The sequence below is a fragment of the Bufo bufo genome, chromosome 5 (genome assembly GCF_905171765.1).
Source record: "Bufo bufo chromosome 5, aBufBuf1.1, whole genome shotgun sequence".
Lineage (NCBI taxonomy): Eukaryota > Metazoa > Chordata > Amphibia > Anura > Bufonidae > Bufo > Bufo bufo.
In genome coordinates, this window is record NC_053393.1 from 43,700,149 (window position 1) to 43,718,209 (window position 18,061).

General features: G+C 43.3%; 1 protein-coding gene across 1 annotated transcript in view; it reads right to left on the bottom strand.

Moving 5' to 3' along the window:
* Nucleotides 1–7,148: 7,148 nt before the first annotated feature.
* Nucleotides 7,149–18,061, bottom strand: part of ZHX1 (zinc fingers and homeoboxes 1) — a 29,149-nt gene continuing 18,236 nt past the window's right edge. Inside the window, exons 2-3 of the mRNA XM_040431940.1 lie at nt 13,186–15,978; nt 7,149–7,227 (exon numbers count right to left, since the gene is read on the bottom strand). Of these exons, the coding sequence (XP_040287874.1) occupies nt 13,189–15,825 (2,637 nt within the window). The 5' untranslated portion in view covers nt 15,826–15,978 and the 3' untranslated portion in view covers nt 7,149–7,227; nt 13,186–13,188. The remainder of the gene's footprint in view (nt 7,228–13,185; nt 15,979–18,061) is intronic.

Below are 18,061 nucleotides of genomic sequence, written 5' to 3' on the forward strand. Positions count from 1 at the left end.
TAAGCCATATGTACCCAAAAATTAAAAATACTCATCAGCCCTAAAGGGGTTAAAGTTAATTTGTGAAGTTCAATTTTGTGCTACCAATATTATATGATATACAGTCAAGAAGTACCGTAATTTTATCATTCTTCAATGATGTGGTATAGAAATCTACAGTAAGTTAATTCTAAACATGCCTATATAACCTATCTATCCTAAGATAGATGGTCTTTTTCTTACGCAAGTCTTCTATGTCTCAATAAGACATAACAGGTGACTGCAGTTGTGGAGCAGTTACCTCTAGATCTCCTCAGCAGTGTTTATGGGGTTTACAAGAATCACTTCTACCATTGCACAAATATCACCCAACCAACACACTGAGGCACCGGCCTGCTGGGATTTCTCCATATGTAGTCAATGGCTAGTCCACCCCTGTACACAGCTTAAAAAAATCCAACCACTGAAAAGTGTGGATGTCTCATGTATATCTGGACACATAACATACCATGGAAGAGGACAATGCTTGTGGGCGATTTATTTTTGTCAGCTTTTGTCTCCCTCTTTGGGCCTGCAAAAGCAGCTGTCAATGAGGCCCATTGGCTGGGTTCAAGTCAAAAAGACACTGTAAGGCCCTGTTCACACAGGGTCTTTTTACTGAAAACCTACTGTATACCTTAAACCTTAGCGTCAGTGCCAATTGCTGACATTCCTGCTCTCTTCTACCCTCCTGGAGCTTACTAGCGGCTGGGGAGGTAGAGGGGGGAAGGGATGTCAGTAATTAGCACTGACTATTTTAGACACAAGCAGAAGGCTTTGGCATTTTACAGAAAAACTAAGCCTTCTGCCTGTGTCCATGTGTGTAGCCCTTACTGTCAGCGCTCCTCTCTACCTTCCTGGTGGCTTGTTAAAGGGGTTCTCCGGGAATTAAGAAAATGAAAATACTTATATATTACTCTGGACTTGGGAAAAGGATTCCTGACTGGACTTGGGAAAATATTACTACTTGTCTTTAGTTTTCTGTGATCGATGACCCCCTGAAGATATTTGGCGGATCGTTCATTTCCATTACAGGTACTCACTGAGAACATAATCCTGTCAGTGTTATCCAATATAATCCAGAACTCTAAGGGTTACATAGCATCATAAACCGATATAAGGCTACTTTCACACTAGCGGCAGGCTGTTCCGGCGGGGGAACAGCCTGCTGGATCCGTGCTGCCGATAGTGCACAGTGCAGCCGGAAGTCCGCTCTGGCACACTACCGGCAGAACGGATCCGGCAGGCTGTTGCGGCGAAGGCTGCCGCTAGTATGAAAGTAGCCTAATGCTATGCGACCCCAGATGTGCTGGGAGGTCAGGACGGGAGCTGCAGCATACAAGCACTGCGAGTCCGGAGCATGGAACTCGCTCATCTGAAAGGGGCCTTAGGCCAGACACACAAGCTAGTTCAGTGCGCAAAACTTGCTGCGTGTCAGTGCAAGGTCCCGTTCTAAACTCCGCTCCTCTGATAGGATCACACAGCATTATACGGTCAGTGTAATTCACTAGATTCCAGGACTCCAATGCCTCGTTTCCACTGAGCGGATCGGTTCGGGTCGGGTCAGTACGGTTCGCTATTTTGGGCGTTTCCACTATGAAAGCGATCCATACAAGCGAACCGTCCCGCACCATTCAGGGTCCTGCTTCAGATGTAGGGCCATAGAAAAATGGAACGGTTCAGTTAGGGAGGAGCTACTTGCGTCACACAATACATTCTCCTGATTGGCGGCCTGAATAACGTCAAACGTAAGCGCAACATAAAACACGAGCTGCTGGATGACCTTCATCTTTGTCGTTTGTAGCGTCGCGTTTGTTGTCGCACTAGTGTGACGTTACGCTACGCATTTGTTTCTAAACCACGTATGGACCCGGCGGCCCGAGTTGCAGTGGAAACGCTTAACTAAATAGAGCGGACCATTAAAAATCTTCCAAACTGTGCCGACCCGAACCGATCCTCTCAGTAGAAACGAGGCACAGGTCTTACACCGCATTATAAATTATTACAATGCTGTGCAATCCTGTCAGAGGAGTCCAGAACGAGAGCTCGCACTGAACTCGCTCGTGTGTCTGGAAATATCTTAGACCTACAATTTTAAGCAAGACATCGGAGGCAAATAAAACGGCACCAGTACTCAAATTAAACAAAGTATATAGGTTTATTTTTCTCTGACGTAAACTGTGACAAAACAATGAAATGGCTTTGAAACTGTGGAAAAAAGGGGAAAAACACAACCTCACTAAATGGGGTGTTTAATGAAATACAATTCTGCAGTACAGTAGGACAACTTAGAAATCAATACCAGAAACCGCTCATCCTCCACCCCACAAAATAGTTTGTCTAGGAAACATCAACAATATAAACTGGCAAAACCTCAAAGAAAGCAGTGGTTTAGGAAACCTACAGTAGGTGTACAGAACCAAGAAGTGTTCCAGCAGAATTAAAGGCAGTTTTGGGATTACAGAAAAACAAAGTTGAAAGCATCTAGCCTACCAATACAGCAACGGCTTCTTAGAATGAAACCGCCCCACTTCAGCTCCTATGTACGCCCGACGACTAGCTGTTGTGGTGGGCAGAAGATCTGCGTGAAAAGTGCAAGGAAGAAGTAGTACTACATGGTTGCATTAAGTATAACACAGCAAATGCATAGAGGAGGGGCCCCGTCAGCTATGATGACATCTATATTCTCTAATAAGGCAAATGGAAAGGACCAAACTGGACGACCCTTTAAAACTCTGCTTCTAAAAGGTTCATTGTGGCATCTGAAGTGACTGGATCTGCTAAAAATTACAATTAATGGTCAAACAGTGTTATAACTGTTGATGGTCATTTTGGGTCTATGGCACACAAACCAATTGGGTCCAACTGATGGAAATCCAGCCCATCGTTCGGAACACTTAGCTCTCATGCTTCACAATGCTCTTCAGCTTTTACTAGTTCAATACCTACACATGTACTTTTAGTTGGCATGCGTTCCCTCCAGGATTAATTAGTCATGTCAGCGCAGCATGGGAAATATATGAGGAGGGTTCAGGACATATTTTAGGACTGTCCCATCAGTCCTACAGAGATCTGAGATCAGTGGAGGGCTAACCTTACGACTAAGTCTTTCAGCTAAACATTATGAAATTGGATTTAGGGTATGGTCACGCAGAGTGGATTGTTTTGATGCTGCTGCGATTCCTTGGCAAAATCTGCATGCAGATTTATTGCATATTTTGCTGCAGGTTTGTGGGGATTTAACTCCAAAAAAGCAAGGTAACGTTAATCTATGCTGTGGATTTAAAGGAGTTGTTCACCCTTGGCGAGTGTTTCTTCAGAGCCCCCAAGCATGTCTGGACCTGTGGTGGTAATTAGTGTTGACCAAATTGAGATTTACATCATAGATCCAAAGTCGATTTGTTCAAACACTTTGTTTTAATGCCGTATGGAGAGCCGTCTCTGTACAGCACTAAAATGTATTGACTCCGTGGAGGCAAAAAAAATTTCAGCTGAAGTCACTGTAATCAATTCTGCATCTTTAAATAAAAAAAATTTATTAATATCTATCCGAAGTCAGGTTTGGTACCGAGGAACCAGCTGGTACCAGACCAGACTTCAGATTCCAAATTTTAAATGTTTTTAAAGATGCAGAAATGAACACCGATTTCATTCACTGACGTCTCGCACGTTTTTGGGTGAATTGAATTTTGCCTCCACGGAGGCAATATATTTTAAAGGGAACCTGTCATCTGGATTTTGTGTATAGAGCTGAGGACATGCGTTGCTAGATGGTCGCTAGCACATCCGCAATACCCAGTCCCCATAGCTCTGTGTGCTTTTATTGTGTAAAAAAAACAATTTGATACATATGCAAATTATCCTCAGATGAGTCAGAGCTTGAAAATATGACTCTTCTCTGGTCACACAAGTAAGATATGACTCGTATGCTAATTTGCATATGTATCAAATCATTTTTTTGACACAATAAAAGCACACAGAGCTATGGGGACTGGGTATTGTGGATGTGCCAGCGGCCATCTAGCAACCCATGTCCTCGGCTCTATACCCAAAATCCCGGTGACAGGTTCCTTTTAAATCCTGTACACAGACAGGTCTCTGGATAGAGTTAAAACAAATCGACCTGCAATGGCAGGGATCATGTAAGTATGATTACCATTGTAGGTCCAGCCACATGGGGGGGGTGAAATCTGAAGAAATACTCACCAAACAACCCCTTTTAAATCCATACCGCAGATCAATTTTCGCTGGAGATTTCTCCCCCCCCCCACCCACCGAGTGGATATTCTGTAAAGTGAACACAGTGGATGGAGCTGTGCTGTTCTTTCTGTCTCTGTTACTTTTGGCTGCCAACAGCTGATCGGTGTGAGTGCCCGACCCCACTCATCCGATATTGATGACCTATCCCAAGAAAAAAAAAAAAAAGTAATTAATATCTATAACCCAGAAACCCCCTTCAAGCAGCCACTAGAGGGAGCTTACATTTTACACTGAACTAAATGTTATGCACTAAGCTCCCTCTAGTGGTGGCTGCAGGCGGCCAGGATATTCTTTAACTTTATGTCTCTGCAGGGAATTTGGCGCTCCATATCAAGACAAACACAAGAGCTCGAAATGCTATCAAGATATATTAAAAAGCAATCGGCACAGAAAATTGCACCTAAAATGACCGTTTTCAAAGATGGTTGATCATTTGAAACATATTAACTGGAGGAAAATATAAAAAAAAAAGAAAAAGGTCACATTCAATATAATTTTTTCTGGCGTAGCTTAGAAACCATAAAAACAAAAAATGGCCAACGAATATTAACGTTTTTCCTCTGTACTATTCACCATTTCATATAAATAATCTCCGTTATCTCTGATGCAGATCAGCAGCTCGGGCAGACACAGCGGCTGCAACTGTTTAGAGCTGTCCGATCTGCCTGAACATGGGCTGCAGCTTACTGCAAAAATGTCTATTTTAGCAAAGGCACTTTATTTCTATACATTTTTTTTTCTCCAGCGATCACATCCTCCATCTTTAGTCAAGGAACACAACTGGCCATAGGCTAAGTGTGCACGGAGTTTGAGCACCATGTTTATAGTATATGCTGGGATAAGCGCCCGACGTGTATGTCTGACCGACTAAAAGGAGTTTTTTTGACCTTCCTCACATGAGGTTAGTATACGCTGTCATGCCTTTTCTTTTTATCTGCATAAATGACGCTTTCCTATACAGAGGGCTACCGCAAAAAAGTACACTGCGCTCTATATGTTTTACTACAGCGGGATCCTATGGTTGACTGATGCCATTATGGTATTAGTCACCGGCCTCCATCTGATGGTAGGATCAAAGTCTGTGAGATAAAGGGTTTTCCCCCAAGACTTTTAAAGTGATGACCTATCCTCTGGCTAAGTCATCAGTATCTGATGGACACCGACACCCAGGAACCCTGCTGATGAGCCGTTTGAGACGGCAACACGACTTTAGCACCGCGGCCTTCTCCCAGCTCACCAAGCACAGTGCCGTACATTGTATAGCGGCTGTGCTTGCCATCGCTCTCAGCCCCATTCAATTCAATGGGGACGAGCTGTGCCTAGGCGATATGATGGAGGTATGTGATGCCTAGGAAAAGCTGCCAGTGCCGGTGCCTTCTCAAATAGCCGATCGGTGGGGATCCCGGGTTTTGGACCTCCACCGATTAATCCAAAATCTCAGAAAACCACTTTAATAACATCACAGAAGAACAAACAACAAGAAGTTAGGTTACCTACCTCTGGGTAAATTTATAGAAATGATTAAAGTTATAGAAAAAATTACTATTTTATCTGCTTATGATAGTCTATAGCTATACATATTTTTTTATACCCCAATAAGTCTAAAAGGTGCAAGACTAATAACATTTTGGAAAAATCAAAATGTGCTTACGGAGAACAAAATTTTTTTTTAAAAAAATGCAGAACTAAGGGTACTTTCACACTTGCGGCAGAGGAATCCGGCATTTATTTTTTTCACAGATTTAAAGGTCTGCGCATGCGCTAATCGGAAGAAAGGATCCGTCAATGCAGCAATTTTAATGCCAGATCCGGCACTAATACACGTCAATGGAAATTAATTCCGGATCCGGCATTCCGGCAAGTGTTCAGGATTTTTGGCCGGAGAGAAAAATACAGTGTGCTGCAGTATTTTCTCTGGTCAAAAAACGTAAGAGGAACTGAACTGATACATCCTGAACGGATTGCCAGAAAAGAAAAACGCTAGTGTGAAAGTACCCTTACAAATGTTCCTAGAAGTTGTGCAACTCTTGATAACAGAAGTCTATTTAAGAAGGTACAAAGTTGAATATACATACATGTAAGACACCATTTATTGGCAGGTGCACGTTTTTTTTTTTTTTTTTGCCATGCCACTTCAGGAAAAAAAAAAAAAAAAAAGTTTTCCTGCAAAAAATTTACACTTGGCAAGCCCACAGACAGCAATAAGATACAAAGGAGAACACCAAAATCTAGTTTCTCACTTGAAAACCTAAAAAAAAAAAAAAAAAAAAAAAAAAAAAAAGTCATCATTTGCACTACTTTCGTGATGTGTAAGTAGAGATTGTACAGTATCATGAGATCTAACCAGTGTGGGGAGCAAAAATCATTAATTTAAAAGGTGCAAATAGGAATCATGGAATAAATCGATTGATGCTGATTAATGCGGTGTAGTCCTCTCATCCGGCAAAATAAAAAATAAAAAGTTTGGTCACAAAGCTTTTTACACCTCAAGGGAAAAAAAAATAAAATAAAACAAGCCTCTTCAATTAGCTTATGGTTATGTTATACATATGATGCAAAAAGTAAAAAAAAAAAAAAAAAGAAATCTAGTGGTCACTGTGTTGTCTATCTTACAGCCCTCCTGCTCAATCACAAAATTAAGTCTACAAAGGGAAATAAGGGGTGAAGAAACAAAAATACAAGTCAGTAAAAATGTATTAAAATCTTCTTGTACAGGTTATGTGCTGCCCACATCATGTATTCTGTATTTACAGTAAAGTCCTCTATCTGCAGTGTGGCTACTTTGGCACAGCATGCAGATCGACTACTGCACTCCGGCAGAGCTCGCCGCCGCCGCTCTTCCACCCCGCTCCGTGTTTTTTTTTTTTTACGAGAGAGGATCTCCGTGTATTTCACAGTAAACTGGACACTGCAACACTGTTCTCGCCTCCGTTGATGTCACTTTCCTTCCTATAAAAAAAAGAAACAGGAAAGGGATATATACATTTTAGAAATTACCATATCCACATCTACAAGACAAGGTAGGCATCCATAAAGGGCATCTGTCAGCAGTTTTGTACCTATGACACTGGCTGACATGTTACATGTGCGCTTGGCAGCTGAAGACATCTGTGTTGGTCCCATGTTCATGTGCCCGCATTGCTGAGAAAACAATGTTTTAATATATGCAAATGAGTCTCTAGGAGCAATGGGGGCGTTGCCGCTACACCTAGAGGCTCTGCTCTCTCTGCAACTGCTGCGCCCTCTGCTCTTTGATTGACAGGACCAGGCAGCGTAAACATCATGATGCCTACCTGGTCCTGTCAAAGTGCAGAGGGCGCAGCAATTGCTGACACAGCAGAGCCTCTAGGTGTAATGGTAACGCCCCCGTTGCTCCTAGAGTCTCATTTGCATATATTATACCTTGATTTTTCTCAGCAATGCGGGCACATATGAACATGGGACCAACACAGATGCCTTCAGCTGCCAAGCGCACATGTAACAGGTCAGCCAGTGTCATAGGTACAAATCTGCTGACAGATGCCCTTTGTCCTGGTGGCAAAAGATTTAATTTGAACAGTATTGACAAAACACAAAAACCTGAACTATAAAATTAAAAATATCATTATACCCCATACATTCACAGAAAGTGGACACCTAGTGTGAACAGGCCACCCAGCACTTTAATATAATGAACGCCTCAAATAATGGTTCATGAGAGGCAGCAAAAGTCATTGGCTCTGGTTGAAGCTGTAGATTCTGTAGAACTAAAAAAACAAAAAAAAAACACTTTTATCACACTGACTCTACTGATAATGGAGTTGGTTATATATAAATGGTCTGATAAGATGGAGGGGAGTTCATCTTCTACGCCCTAGCCCCCGTCAGGAAGCTACGACTCTGGGCTTTATTATAATACCAAAAAGTCTAAGCTCCAGCCCTTATAATTCAGGTGTACAAAACCTTTCGGTTAAAGCCTTGTGGCAGCGAGTGGGGTTTTAGGCGCTTGTACGTATCTGAACATGTCCGTTTCCTGCGCCTCATAATTCATGCTGCTGTGCATTGTGAAGAATGTGAGGAACCAGACTTCACTGACCTGCAAGTCACATCCATTTCTCCAGAGAAAGAAAAACGCTATCTACCACAAACACTGTATTAAAGGGGCATTCCGGTTATATCGATGGCCTATCCTCAGGATACATCATCAATATCAGACTGACAAAACTTTACATCTTTTCCAAGCCATGCTTCCTTTTTACCACTTAATAAAATATCTGGAGTATTTCATATAATTATTTTAACGATCTAAATGAAAAAAAAAAATCCTCTTACACAATTTTTTCTTTAACCCTTTTAGCCTCTTTACTCCCCCCCTTGCAAGCTATGGTCTCATCACTTTCTGTGGGTGGGTGGGCATGTATGACCATAAGGCACCTGCATCTCCCAGAAGTGCATTGCAGTCAATTCTTGCTAACCCAACCTTCCCTAGTTCCGTTTTCCTGTCTTTCTTCCCTTCATTAAAAAATAGTCCCTCACTCACAGTCCCAGCAATTCCACGAATAGAAACCCCCCCACCCCAAAGAGAGAAAACAGATCTCACATCCACATGCTATGCATTGATCTATTGCTTATCGGCATAATTAGTTGCATACGGCACCAATCGTATACATTTTGATCAAAATGCATAAGCCCACTCACCACATCAAGGTGGCCTCTTTCGAGAGGGTGCAACACAGTGCCTGCAGGTGGGCATGACCCCACAACCCAACAGTACCCCTGCTGTCAGACTAGGCTCCCTTGGCACTGGGCCCCCAACAGCCCACAGGCACAGTCCCACAGCAAACATGCAGCACTGCACCGTGTGAACAGATGTCAAAAGCTCATCCTTCCATATAGTCTCAGAAACTAAACTGAGGCCAAGTAGGTGTTAACCCTTGTGACTGAGCTTACACATTTTGATCAAAATATATGCAAATGGCCTTGCATACAATTAAGCTGAGAAGTAATATATCAATGCATAGCACGTGGACCTGCAAAGAATGTTCTCCATTAGAGAGGAGCTAAAAACCTTGTTCTAATACTGTACGGCGATCCCTCTCCGTACAGTATTAGAATGTATGGGTTCCGCTGAAGTTATTACTTCGTGAAGTCGCGAGAGACTTCGTATAATAACGTAGGGAATTAATTATTACTGTAGAAAACCTTGGAACCGAACTCTGGTTCAGCTCCAAGGTACCGCTCGGAACCGAACCAGAGTTTGCTTCCAATTTTTATTTTATTTTTTACAGTAATAATTAATTTTCAGAAGTTATTACACGAAGTCTCGTGCGGCTTTGTGAAGTAATAACGTTGGCTCATCGGAGCCAATGCATTCTAATACTGTACCTAGAGGGATCTCCGTACAGTATTAGTACGAAGTTTTTAGCGAATTGACGAAGCACCCAAAGTCGATTCGCTCATCTCTAGTTATAATGCTGTACGGAGATCCTTCCCCTACAGCATTACAATGTACTGCCTCGGATGAGGCGAAGTCTGTTATTCACAAAGTCTTACAAGACTTGGTTGAATAACTTCAGTAATTGATTATTACAGTGAGAAACCACTTCAAAAACTTGGAACCGAACTCAGTGGTATTAATCAATTACCGAAGTTATTAAACGAAGTTGCACGCGCAACAAATTTTTTTTTTTTTTAGAGAAGCGACTTTGGATGTAGCATGTAAAGTCGCTTCGCTCATCTCTATTCTCCATGTTCTTTTGAAATTTCGCTAATCAATAGCCCTATGGTATGTAAAGCCCCCCCCCCCCCCCCCCCCACCATGCACATGCTGTCCTCAGCCGTAAGTCCGTTCCGCGGCCCCGCAAAATAGATATAACATGTTCTATTCTTGTCTGTTTTTCAGACAAAGATAGGACATTTCTAACGGGGTAAAAAAAAAAAAAAAGTTGATTTTGTTGGCATGCACACGGCCAGCATCTGCGTTTTGTGGATCCACAATCTGCAGACCGTAAAACAGATATGGTTGTGTGCATGAGGCCTAAAGAATATAACATATCTCACAGTTACAAGATAAGCCAAGATGTGCCAGTTACCCCTTGAAGATTACCAGGAACACGTCCCCGTACTTTGTTGCGTCCCTATAACAAGACTTCAACTCCAGAAGGTAAGGGACATGCTTTCTGTTTTGCAAGGTTCCAGATTAATGGAGGATTCTATGCCGATCTATGCTGCATCCAGGTGGGAAATGAATGGAGGGGCGACCACGCGGCTCTCTCAATTCACTTCTACTAGAGTCATGGAAATAACAGAGCCCGATTTTGCTGGAGTAACTTTTACAGCTCTCATACTATAGGCTCATCCTCTACTTCTGTGTGCCTCCAATTTTATAGGCAAACATATGACTGTATTCATGGGCAGTGTATGATCTGATTGTATACTTTTCTCCCCAGGAAAAGAAATGGGAGGGGGAAATATATAAATTATACATAGACCAGAAACCTGTCCATGTAAATAGAGACCAAGGTGGGTTTCAGAGGGGACATGAAATGGCTGCCCGCGATTCTACGGAACTAAACCTAGAACACCATAAGGTAAAGTAAATGGCAAAGTAAATTTCAGCAGGACAGGAGGGGGTGCGACATATTAACATTCAACTATATCACAGTCTAAAACCTGGTGTAAGACCCCATTTAGAAGGCCATTACACGGCTCAGGGTAGAAACCTTATATTAAAGGGAACCTGTGGAATCAACGGGCAGAGTTTTATAGAGCAGAAGGCACTGAGAAGACTGGTATAGAGTTTTAAAAAGATTCATTAATTTATTCATTTACATCCCTGCTCAATCTGGTCTTCGAAATCCAGAGGACGAATCGATCAGCGATTTTATTTATTTTACTCTCCTATATAGCGCTGACATATTCCACAGCGCATTACAGACATCATCATTGATTGGCAGCCTTCCTTGTATTAGAAATTACTGTCAATCACTGACAGGACCGCCCACTGGATTCGTAAATATAAAATGAGCAGAGATTTAAGTAAATAAAATACAAGTTAGGCCCAATTCATACGACCGCATTTTTTGTGGAGTGGATGCGGACCCATTCATTCCAAAGTGGACAGGCATTGTTACAGTAGATCTGTACAAAAAAAAAAAAAACGGATGCAACACAGACGTCACACGCGTGCCACCTTATACTGAGTTTTCAACCATAAAACTATATCAATCTGCTGAAATTCTCCTGATCCATGACGCAGATTGGGCTGCATTTTCCTTTTAAGAGCCAAAATGTAATATAGGATCATATTGTATAAGGATCATTTAGTATAAGATTTATGGCCACTTTCTGGAATGGACCATAGGAGCCTGTGTGAGCCGTTCTAAAAGTAAAGCCTCATTCACACGTCCGTGTCCGTGCTCAAATCCGTGAGCAGGTGGTCAGTGATGCATCCGTAAAGGATCTGTGTTAGGGTCGTGTGTCTGTTTTTTTGCGGTCAGTGTTTAAATAATTTTCAAAGTATCTCTTCCTAATGATCCGTGAAACACAGATGGCATCCGTGGTTTTCACGAAACCCATAGACTATAAATGGACGTGATAGACAAAATAGAGCAAGCATCCGTGCTAAAAACACGGACCGTGCTAAAACACGGATGTCTGAATACACATTAAAATGAATGGGGACGTGTGCTGTCCGTGGAGAACACGTACAGCACACGTCTGTGAAACACTGACGTGTGAATAAGGCTTTACTGACTAAACAGTCTGATTGTGCAGATGATGAAAGGAGAGGACGACACCTGCTGGACAAAGTAGTAACTGCAAAAAGCAGTCAGGGATGTAAGGATGTCCCCACGACATGATGAGAGTGAGGATTTTTGCAATCAAAATGCTTTTCAGGAAAGGAGCGCACAAAAGACCATGGGAAATCCTGTGTTTCTGGATGATGGTAAAGTATCACAAACAAGAGAAATGTAATAGGAATGATAAACGTCCCACCAATGGAGCAGATTTAACAGGGTTTTCAGCGAGTAATATACTGATAACCTACCCTAGGGATAGGACATCAATATTTGATCACTGGGTACTCCGACCTTTGGCACCCCTGGCGATCTGCTGTTTGAAGAGGGTTGAGCTGCAATATCAAGCAGAGCCACTATACGGCGCTGTGCTCAGTATGCTACGAGGTGCCAGCAGCACTCACAGAGAGACAAATGGATGATCAGCGGGGGTGCTGGGAGTCGTCCCTCACCAAGCAGATATTGTGGACCTACCCTGGGGATAGGCAATCAATAGTGTACTCCAGAAAACCCCTTCAGAAAATCTCTATTTACTCCTAACAGGTGATATGGCTCCTAGGCCGGGCTGTTCTATGTGCCTGGGGAACATTCAGGGTTATCTGGGTCGGCAGTCATTTACGTCACTGGAACTTCCTGACGTATATATGTAGGCCTGCGTATCTAAGATATAAATGACTTCCAACTCCAGTACTTGCACCTGCTGGGAGAATGGGGTTCCCTTTCCCCCCAGTTTGCATTCCAGAAAGTGCGTCTCTCCAAAGTAGTTAATCCCTACTCCTACAATAAAGACAGCCTCATGCGTGCATTGCCACGTCTCCACTTCATCTACACAGGGGTCACAAGACCCTCATATTGCCAATTTATGTGGGTCCCAGAGAGGGCCACACAGTGCACCATAATTACTTGCCTGCCTCTTCTCCAGCACTACATGCCACTTTTCTCTCAGCATGTCTGTGGCCAGATGGCTGGGGGCCACACAATTTTAGGAAAAAAATATAAAAATAATGAGCTACACTAACATAGTCCACCTATTATGGGAAAAAAAAATATATATATATATTATTACAAGCAATAATACAAAGTGCACAGCTGCTGTTGACAAGCAGCGCTCCAATCACACTTTACTTACATTTCAGTCTTCCATTTTTGAAAGTCTCCGTTTAAGATGTTTCGGTGGTTCCCAGTTATCACTCTCATCAGTGTCAATTTCTTCCTCCTCATCCGGATCATCCAGAAGATCATCTTCCTCCTCAATTTCAAATGGATCCATACCAGCATCCTCTCTTTGAAGGCGTTCTGCAAACCATTCCCTCACCTGCTCATAACCCAGCTGAGATTTTGCAACCAATTCATCCAAGTCTTCCTCATTAAGAAATTTGTGCATTAAGTAGTAGTCTTTAAGTACCGCTTTTCCAGTCTTCTGTTTTACTGGAGCTGGCGCCCTTTCCCAGCTATTTGCTCTTCGGGATCCTTTAGGGCGCCCTCTGGGTCTCCCTCTTCCTCTACCCCTAGGCCTGCCTCGCCCTCTCTTCCGTACAAAGCCCTGTCCATTAACAGCATTAGGGGAGAGGCTGCCGTTTACTTGATATCGGTAGAACCACTTCAAATGATGATTTTTAACAGCATACCTGGTGTCTCCAAACCACCCAACAACATCACTTCTTGCAAGACCAGTCTCCACCGACAGCTTATTATAGTCGTCTCCTGTAGGCCACTGGTTACGAACAAAGAAGGTCTTAAGCATAAGCAGCTGCTCTGGGGTCTTTTTCCCTAGTTTACTAGCAAGAGCTGCCCCAGCTTTTACATAAGCATTTTCAGGGTCCATTTCTTCTTTAATTCCTTCCTCCTCATCAAAAAGTACAGGTTCATCCTTTACGCCACCTGTCCTCCTCCTTTCTGCGAACCAAGCGTCGATTTCTCGTCTTGTCAGTTTGCTAAGAACCCTTAACCGGCTCAATTCCTCATCTGTAGGTACGTCGTTTCGAAGGAAGCTTTCCTCAAGAATCTGTAGCTGTTCCACTGTCTTTTCTTTGAATCTCTGTGGGGTGAAATCTGGGAAGGCGTTCCAGTTTTGCCTACGATGTGAAGTCAGGACTGCCGGAGGAGTCGGGGATTCAGTGGTTTCATCGCTAGAATCAATAATTATAGTTCCACTAGAATCACTTGGGAAATGGATGCCATGGCTCCCCTTGGAATTTCTTTGGTTGTATCTTGTATCGCTAAACCATTTCTTGATTTCACCTTTCGTCAATCCTGTGAAACGTATTAAACGGTCAATTTCGCTATTATTTGGAAACGGGTTCTTTAGATAGCTAATTTTGAGGGCTGTCAACTGCGCTTTCGTTTTCTTGGAGCGCATACCAAACATATCTGTTATCATGGTAGGCTCCTGCTTGGGTAACTGCGCACTGGGAATGGCAGCAATCCTCTTTGTTTCAGACACTGCTTGCATTTGGGGAAGGTGGCTTGCGTGGAGTTGGGCGTTAGTTGGGACACCAGCCACTGTCAATGTTATTGGTGTCGTCACGGGTATTGTGCCCGTTCCTCCTACTTGTGCAAGTACGAGGCTAGGCTGGCCAACTATTTGGCACGTCTGTAAAATGGAAGGCAAGCCATTGGCAGCGGAAGAAATCTGAGCTGGGAAAACAGTTATTGTCTGTGGGACCGTGTGTACAGTGCCATTAAATTGCTTTCGTCGAGCGTCCTCTACTTCTTCGGGTGTCCAGCTAACACCATGCTTTAGTCGTTGTGCAGAAAACCAGATTTTTATTTGTTCTTCTGTGCATTTAGATTGTGAAGCGAGGAGGGTGATCTCAGAAACTGTTGGGTATGGAAACTTATTGTAGTTACTCAGCAAAAGAGGGTTGCAGTCTAATGCAGCATTGTATGTAGGAATGCTATTGATGGGGATTAGGACTTTCGAGAGGATGTTTTGCTGCGCCTGTACAGTCGTAATCACTTGTGCCACTCCTGGTTGAAGAACATTCGCAGGAGTAAGAACAGTACTTGGTAATTCTTGGGCACTTGTCACAATCGTAACACTCGGTTTCACAGGCTCAGGAGCGACCACAGTTGGCTTTGACTCTCTGGTATCTTGCGATTTTGGCTTAGGCTCATTCTCTGTTATCGAGTCGTTTTCTTCCGTGCCATCTTCGGAGGAATTTTGTTGTACACTGATTCGTTTCTTCTCTGACTTATCCTTCATTATTTTCATTATTGGGGTTTTACTGATGGATATCGCAGACGAGTTTGACTCTGATTGTTCCTGGTTTTCTTCTTGGACGAAGCTCCCATCGAATGTTAGATCATTAACGGTCTGTTCAAATATTGACTGATTATTGCGCTTAACCATAGTCAACTTAAAGTTCTCCTCTCCGGGATGATACTTCGTGTTGTGCTCAGAAAGTGAATCGTAACGTTTCGTGAGAAAATTACACTCCACACAAAAATAGGAAGAATTTAATACAACGTTGGGATGCTCAGAATCCACATGAAAGGTAAACATATTTAAGTCAGTTGTCTGAAATGAACAGTATTTACATTCGTAACCACCTTCTACAGCTTTATTCTGCTGATTGTCAGAATCATTGGGTTCTAGTGCATCGTCTTCGCTTGATATGCTCTCAGGCACTGCGCTCTCTGGCACGGGTTGCTCCGCTGGAGTAGGCAAAGGTGGACTTTCCTCTCCATCAGAGTTGACTCCTAGATCGGTATCGTGCTCACTTGCAAGGACCATGCAAGGAGTTTTCGTTTTCCGTTTACTTGCCATAGTGCTATAGAGAGTTTGTTAGAAACTTCAAGTGTCAATCCACCTGTCGGTAACGTCTTCTGCGTTCCAAACAGCGCCTTAAAATTTACTTCTCTTGAGCATGTGATGTAATGCTGTAGTACAGTAGTATCAAGTTAGGTTCATGATGAATTTCTGGAGAGAGAAGACAAAAGAAAAATATCAATGGAGGCAAGTCTACGTATTTCATAGAACATAGCTGCCTAGGACTCACTTCATACTGACTGGGCCTTTGAAAAAACATTTGATGTTGAAGTTTTTTGCTTCTAAAATGTTTTGTGAGGGGACCGCCGTGACGATCTCAGTCATACAGCATCATGCTCTTGTGAGAACTTTCCTCGAGACCATGCCGCATTATAGCTTCTGATGGGACAGCGGCGATAGCGGCTGTTGGGTTCCTTTCTGCGTCATCGTCGTCTCACTATCATCCAAGTGAGACGCCGTCCCATAGGGAGCTATGATGCAGCGTGGGTCTCGTGAGAAGTCCTAGTTCTCTTGAGATCACGCTGCAACATGATACTGTGTGACGGAGATCATCACAGCAGAAAGAAACCGCCCGCAGCAAAGAAGAGAAGTGACCGGCCAAACCTCTGACATTTGGCGGAGGCAGAGCTCAACATGCCAGGACAAGACGTAGAGAGAAGGGGGGGGGGACGAAGCAGCATTGAAGTGGAAGTGGGAAAACAACAGGGTGGACCACGAAAAAGTAGCCCACCTCCAATATCTCCACAGAGGACCCCCTCTACTAACTCAGAATTCACCAATAGGGTACATGAACTGGACACCCCCTTTAAGAAAAAAAAAGTATTTAGGCACATGTGCGGATATGTGATATCTGATGCTCTGAAATTATTACGGAAGGCTACGTCCACATCTACGCTAAGGTTTCCAACAGTTTTTTCAGACAGAGGAGCATAGCCATCAATGGTACATCCACCTTCACCATAATGGGATCCATTGGGCTTTCAACATGAATACATGCATCAGTATATTTTTTTTAAAATATTATAATCTGTCATCGAATGGTACAAAATTGCCATAATAATATGCCCATGTGAAATCCACAAATCGGATTTCTGTGGCCAATTGGAAGTTGGCATCCATTCAGTGGAGCAGGCGGCCGTCCACCGTGGTTTCCACATGAAATAGGTGTTACTTTTTTACATGATGCAGAATTCAGATCCTAACAGGTGTCCATATGAAATAAGGCTCCTGACTGTCACTGAGATCCATAGGACGTGTTTTGTTAGTGGATTTAGTATATTCCACACCACAATGCTGTGTGAAAATACCAGTACTTGTCACCAGACTTTCACACAGATAAACCGACCGCACCCTAGCTCTACATCATCTCACACAAAGTGAAAGCCGGCATCTGCCAACAATACTGTACAAAAATTCACAAAAAGCCCCAAAAAAAACAAATGATACTCCACCCACTGGTGAAGAAACACAAACTCTAGAAAACTCCGTCCCTGTGCATATCCACCAGCAGGGGGAGCCAAGGCCAGCCAAACACTTTCCCTCACGGTAGCTCATGTAACGGCAGGAGATGCTCTTTACATAGCAGTTCTCAGTTTTAGCGCCGAGAAGAGATCCCCCTCTAGCATGTCCATCATAAAACAATTCCCTTTAAAGGGGTTATCCGCTTTTTATTATTAAAGACCTATCCTCAAGGCACCCCCGCTGACTAGCTGTTTGAAGAGAAGGCAGGGCTCGTACAAGCGCTGCCTTCTCTGCAGCGGTGAGCAGTGTAATTACAAGTATGGTGTCCCCATTCACTTCTATGGGACGGCTCAGTCTGTTCAAGTGAATACTGCAGAGCCGTTCCATAGAAGTGAATGGGGGAGACGCCATACATACCTGTAATTACACTGCTCACCACTGCAGTTGCTGCGGCGAGCAGGTAAACAGAGCAGAGAAGGCAGCTCTCATATGAGCGCTGCCTTCTCTTCAAACAGCTGATTGGCGGTGAGTCGGACAGCCTGAGGATAGGTCATTAATAGGAAAAAAGCAGACAACCCCTTTAAGACTAAACCCATAAGGTGCAGGGGGAACCAAAGCCCACGTCAGACATCGTGGGATGGTTGCAAAATCGTTTGCGACTTGAACATGAGCTGGGTTGCAGTAACCCACCACGGCCCCGACACAGTGTACAGAGTTGTGCGCTTCCGGCTCCATCTACTGTTCCTATGGAGAACAGGACCCCACTGATCTG